Below are 6,120 nucleotides of genomic sequence, written 5' to 3' on the forward strand. Positions count from 1 at the left end.
GCATTCACTTTAAGAGGTGGATGTTGAATGATATGGGTCTTCAGATATATATTTTTTTAAGTGGGTTTAGAGGAATCTAATGCATGTTTTTGAAACTGCTCTGACATGTTCATCAAGTCATTGTTTGCGCATGGAGAAATGCGGTGGATAAAGAAGATATCACAGAACAGTTTGGAAATGACTATAGCTAAAAAATGGGCACGCAGGTCGTCTGAGTTCTTGGCAAGTGTGCAATACAAAGAAATGCCTTTTGAGACAATATCGAAAGAGTCTCATTGGAACATATCACTATAGAAGTGATAATAATGGTAACAACGGATTTGGTGAGTCACTGCCACAAGCAATACACAAACATGACAGTGCCTCTGGCAGCGCTTTTCTATTCGTCATTGCTTGCCTCCCGCTGCGTCTCATTGCAGGCATTCTGCCACAAGCACTGATCCAGGATCTGCTTGACTGTGACTTTGCACTTGGAATCACAATGAGTGCCTCATAGTAGAACTGATCTGGGGTCAGATGCTGTGACATTTGGATGTTCATCGAGGAATACAGCTCAGGTTTACAGTTTATGCCAAACAGACTCCTGGTGAGGTTATTATATTGTATAAGTTGACCTAAGCTGTCTCTAGTCATGTAACTATAAGCTAAAACATGCTAACATAAGATCTATCTGTCTGTCTGTCTGTCTGTCTGTCCATCCATCCGTCCGTCCGTCTGTCTGTCTATTTATCTATGTTTTTAAAAAAAAATACAGCACAGTATATATGTGGAGCCTCAAAACGAATCGAATGCAGCGTCACAATATTTATTTTTATTTTATTTTATTTTAAATTGCGATGGTCCATTTCAGTTGCTTATAAGGCCGCATTACTCGGTGGGCCTAAGTAACTCACAATTGCACTGGTTGACCACTGATGTGAGCAAAATCAAATATGCAAATACTGGCGTTTTAGCCCCCCACCCCAAAAAAAATATATATAATTTTTTATTTATTTTTTAATTAAAAAACTAACAAACAGGAACCCTGGAATTGTGAAAAACAGTTCTCCACACATTTTCAGCACTTATCTTCAAATATGTCAAATGTGTTTAGAATCAAATCTCTAAATTCACTTCATATGCTGTTTAAACTTAATTTCCGAGTGACCTTAAAGCGCAAAACACTCTTTAAAATAAAGTTCCATTCAGCTGCACTCAATAACGCAATTATTCAACAACCATTGTAATGTCAAAGCCATGTTAAGTGTAAAGTATTTTGTACATTGTGTAATCAAAAATGTCGATAATATTAATTGTTGCAAAACGTATTTTTTGCTTGTTCTTTTGTTAGTTCAGTTTTGAAAATAGAATTCACAATCGGGATTGAATAATTTTGAGTGTATATGGTGTCCTTGCAAGGTAAAAACCCACACACACACACACACACACCTACTTGCCTCTGTGTATTATGAGGACATTTTTTCCAAACCGGTTTAATTGTGTATTACAGGGACACCCCTTTCTGCTAATGCCAGAGAGATGGGACTTGCACCCAAAATTTTTTTTTGGGGTTGTCCAGGAAAATTTCACTTCAAAACTTGAAAAAACTCAACACACGAAAAAAAGAAAAACCTGAAAAAATCCGTAATTGTGAGGACATAGATAATGACCTAAATAAGCCACGCCCATTGCAAAAATGGTAATTATGAGGACCAACTCACATTACAAGGACAAAGTTTACACAACACACAGCAACCATGTCACTGAAGTGATTTGAAAGTTCTGGCATTCTGACTTTACACAAACTAAAATGGCATTGATGTGTAATGACTTACCTGATATAAGGACACATTGTTGTACATAACAATACTGTGAAATGCAAAGTCATACCTGATCTGTCCTAAAATTGTAAGTTTTAACATGGTGCTCATGTTACAACTTACAATTTTAGGACAGACTGAAACTGGTATGTTAATAAAACTGCTTCTTATGTGAACAGGTTATCTAGGTCAAACACAGCTTTGTAATGGATAAGCTCGACATGAAACCAGATGCAAAAGAGTCAGTGAACATTGAACATTTTATTCTTTAAAACATGACTACCTCTCATCTTAAAGGATGAGCAGTTTTCTCATAGCTCATTCCTGAAATACCTTCGGATTTCTGAATTTCTGAAACAGGTTCAATGTAGGAAGTGTCCGAAGTACTGTGAGAATCTGGAACATATTCCTCTGCTAACGAATCCTCACTTGAACTGGATACATCAGCAACCTAATTTTTTAAACGAAAACAATTATTACATACATACATACATACACATATTGTCGCTGTTCTGTGAAAAACACTTCCACCATAGGAGCTACCGGAGAGCAGCCCGCGACCTAAAAATGGAAACGTGTTTTTCACAGGACAGCAATGATATCCATATATACAGTAGATGCACACATACTTATGCATATATACAGTGGCTCTAAAATTAACCTGCCAGATGCGGGTTAAAATTCATTTTGGCGGGTGGTCATAAATATTTACTAGCTTTACTTCGCTGTTACTTAGTGATGTTACACTCGAAGTAGAAGCTTGAGAAAAGTGTCGAGCGCTCGCGGCAGAAGTAGCTCCCGCCATTGATGGGCTAATGTGCTAAAGTTAATTTACCAAAGGTCTTCATCATCAAGCAGTTTTGCATTTTTTTTAAACGGGATATGTGCCAGATGCTGGAGCAAACTAGAAAAGCATTTAGAACCTAAAGTTTGTGCACATACTAAAGATTATTATAAATCTAGTCACATTTATTCGAAAGATGAGATGAAGCATTTAACAAGAGGGATAGTTAATATGCTTAATCTATGGCATTGCCCCTAAAACAGATATTGTGTGATACAGTCCTTCAGTTACAGTAGACTTTTCTATTTTACCGAGTCAGACAGTCGTTAAGATTGAGACAATTATAAAATACCCATCATGCCAGTCCATTCTAGTGCAGCGAAAGGTCCAAAACATAAAGCACATTTATCCAAGCTTGATACAAGTAAATTAACTACCTGATGTTTACACTTCTGTTTAAAAAAATAAAATAAAATTGATAGCGAGTTCATCTCTAAAATCCACCATAAATAAATTAATGGGAACAAAAGATCACTACAGTGCATAATCCAAATCACCAAACTGCCAACAAATCTTCAATTTGAGATATTTTTAATGTTGACTTGTAGGAATTTTAGTCCCATACAAGCTTATTGTTGGATACAATATTTTGAACGTCTTGGCAATACACATTGCATAAAAAATTGTTGTGATTATATTTGTTAGTTATATAGTTCAGCCCTAGCATCTACTCTACACTCTTCACTCCTAACGTCTTGCTTCTGAAAACTGATTTCAACATCAATATTCAAAAAGAAATCTCGTCACCTGGTCAACTTGGTCTGTGACAGCTACGTCTTCAGCTATGTCTTCAGGTTGTGCTTCAGTTGAAACCTGGTACACATGAAGAGAAAAATACATATAAAATTCAATTCTTAGTAACACGACTGTACCTGTGCATTTACACAGTTACAGTACATACAGAACAATTAATAGGTTAAAGTATTGTAAATGCAAACTCATTTTATTTGCCATTACAAAAATAAATAAATAAATCCTTCTGCACTACAGGTTTGTGTAAATTGGTGACGTCTATTTTTCACAATGAAACAAAAACAAGAAAATACACAGTCCTCAGAGAATCCATACCTGACCAGAGTATGAATTGTATAATAACTCCAAGCCCTCAAAACTTATTTTACAGTCACGGTGTATGAATACACTGTCCTCAGTGTCAGTTATTCACAACTATAACATTGTGAGGACTAAGTATCTGTGAGGGCTGCACAGTATTGACAAAACAAGCGACATGGGTGTTTTATACAGTAATGGAGATTATTTCGACATTGAACATGGACCTAAAAAAAAAGGATCTATCTATAGCTATATATTTTTATAATCCAATGAAAAAAAATACACGATAATCCGGAAAAATAAACATGCTCATTGTGATCTAATCTTATCCAATTAAGTTATTTTTTGTTAGTAATGCCCCTCGATACGTTTCTCGTATGGCGATGCGCAATTAAGGTAGTCTCTGATTGGTCAAAGTCAGACTAAAGTATACAATCCAATATTCATTTGTTGCTTGTCTTTGCAATACACATATTGCATGAGCCATTCGTGCGACAAGATATTTTTTTATATATTGTGCCAACGTCTTGCTTCTGAAAAATGTATTTCAACGTCAACATTCAAAAAGAAATCTCGTCACCTGGTCAACTTGGTCTGTGACAGCTACGTCTTCAGTTATGTCTTCAGGTTGTGCTTCAGTTGAAACCTGGTACACATGAAGAGAAAAATACATATAAAATTCAATTCTTAGTAACACACAAGTCTGTACCTGTGCATTTACACAGTTACAGTACATACAGAACAATGAATAGGTTAAAGTATTGTGAATGCAAACACATTTTATTTGCCATTTCAAAAATAAATAATCCGTCAGCACTAATGGTTAGTGTAAATTGGTGATGTCTATTTTTCACAATGAAACAATTAATAGAAAATACACAGTCCTCAGAGTGTCCATACCTGACCAGAGTATGAATTATGAGGACTGTATGTGTAACTCCAAGCCCTGAAAACTTATTTTACATTCGCAGTGTGTAAATACACTGTCCTCAGAGTGTCAGTTATTCACAACTACGACATTGTGAGGACTATGCACCTGCGAGGGCTGCACAGTATTGACAAAACATGCGACATGGGTGTTTTATACAGTGATGGAGATTATTTCGACATGGACCTAAAAAAAAAGATCTATCTATATCTATATATTTTTATAATCCAATGAAAAAAAAATACACGTTAATGCGGAAAAATAAGCATGCTCATTGTGATCTAATCTTATCCAATTAAGTTATTTTTTTGTTAGTAATGCCCCTCGATACGGTTCTCGTATGGTGATGTGCAATTAAGGTAGTCTCTGATTGGTCAAAATCAGACTAAAGTATACAATCCAATATTCATTTGTTGCATGTCTTTGCAATTCACCTATTGCATGAGCCATTCGTGCGACAAGATCTTTTTTTTTTTATAAATTGTGCAACGTCTTGCTTCTGAAAAATGTATTTCAACATCAACATTCAAAAAGAAATCTTGTCACCTGGTCAACTTGGTCTGTGACAGCTATGTCTTTAGCTATGTCTTCAGGTTGTGCTTCAGTTGAAACCTGGTACACATGAAGAGAAAAATACATATAAAATTAAATTCTTAGTAACACGACTGTACCTGTGCATTTACACAGTTACAGTACATAAAGAACAATGAATAGGTTAAAGTATTGTGAATGCAAACACATTTTATTTGCCATTTCAAAAATAAATAATCCGTCAGCACTAGTGGTTTGTGTAAATTGGTGACGTCTATTTTTCACAATGAAACAATCAATAGAAAATACAGTCCTCAGAGTGTCCATACCAGAGTATGAATTATGAGGACTGTATGTGTAACTCCAAACCCCTGAAAACTTATTTTACATTCGCAGTGTGTAAATACACTGTCCTCAGAGTGTCAGTTATTCACAACTACGACATTGTGAGGACTATGCACCTGTGATGGCTGCACAGTATTGACAAAACATGCGACATGGGTGTTTTATACAGTGATGGAGATTAAACATTTAACACGGACCTAAAAAAAAGATCTATACATATACTGTATATATACACATACATACATATACATATATACATACATACATACTCTATATATACAGTATATATATATATCTATATCTCTATCTCGCTATATATATATATATATACACATACATACATACACACACACATGCATACAGATATAGATGTATAGATATATATACTGTATATAGAGAGAGAGAGACATAGAGAGACAGATATATAGATATAGATAGATAGATATAGAGATAAAGATAGAGATAGAGAGATCTTTATAATCCAAAGAAAGAAATGCACGTTAATGCGGAAAAATAAGCATGCTCATTGTGATCTAGTCTTATCCAAATGTTATATTTTGTTAGTAATGCTCCTCAATACAATTCTCTTGTATGGCGATGCGCAATTAAGGTAGTCTCTG

The 6,120-nt window shown here is 35.1% G+C and overlaps 1 protein-coding gene across 1 annotated transcript in view; it reads right to left on the reverse strand.

Moving 5' to 3' along the window:
* Positions 1-1,436: 1,436 nt before the first annotated feature.
* Positions 1,437-6,120, reverse strand: part of LOC147158376 (uncharacterized) — an 11,755-nt gene continuing 7,071 nt past the window's right edge. The window contains exons 5-6 of the mRNA XM_086060418.1: positions 3,391-3,456; positions 1,437-2,250 (exon numbers count right to left, since the gene is read on the reverse strand). Of these exons, the coding sequence (XP_085916544.1) occupies positions 2,086-2,250; positions 3,391-3,456 (231 nt within the window). The 3' untranslated portion in view covers positions 1,437-2,085. The remainder of the gene's footprint in view (positions 2,251-3,390; positions 3,457-6,120) is intronic.

The sequence above is a fragment of the Leptonotus elevatus genome, chromosome 18, assembly GCF_054856555.1.
Source record: "Leptonotus elevatus isolate MCC_2025b chromosome 18, RoL_Lele_1.0, whole genome shotgun sequence".
NCBI lineage: Eukaryota > Metazoa > Chordata > Actinopteri > Syngnathiformes > Syngnathidae > Leptonotus > Leptonotus elevatus.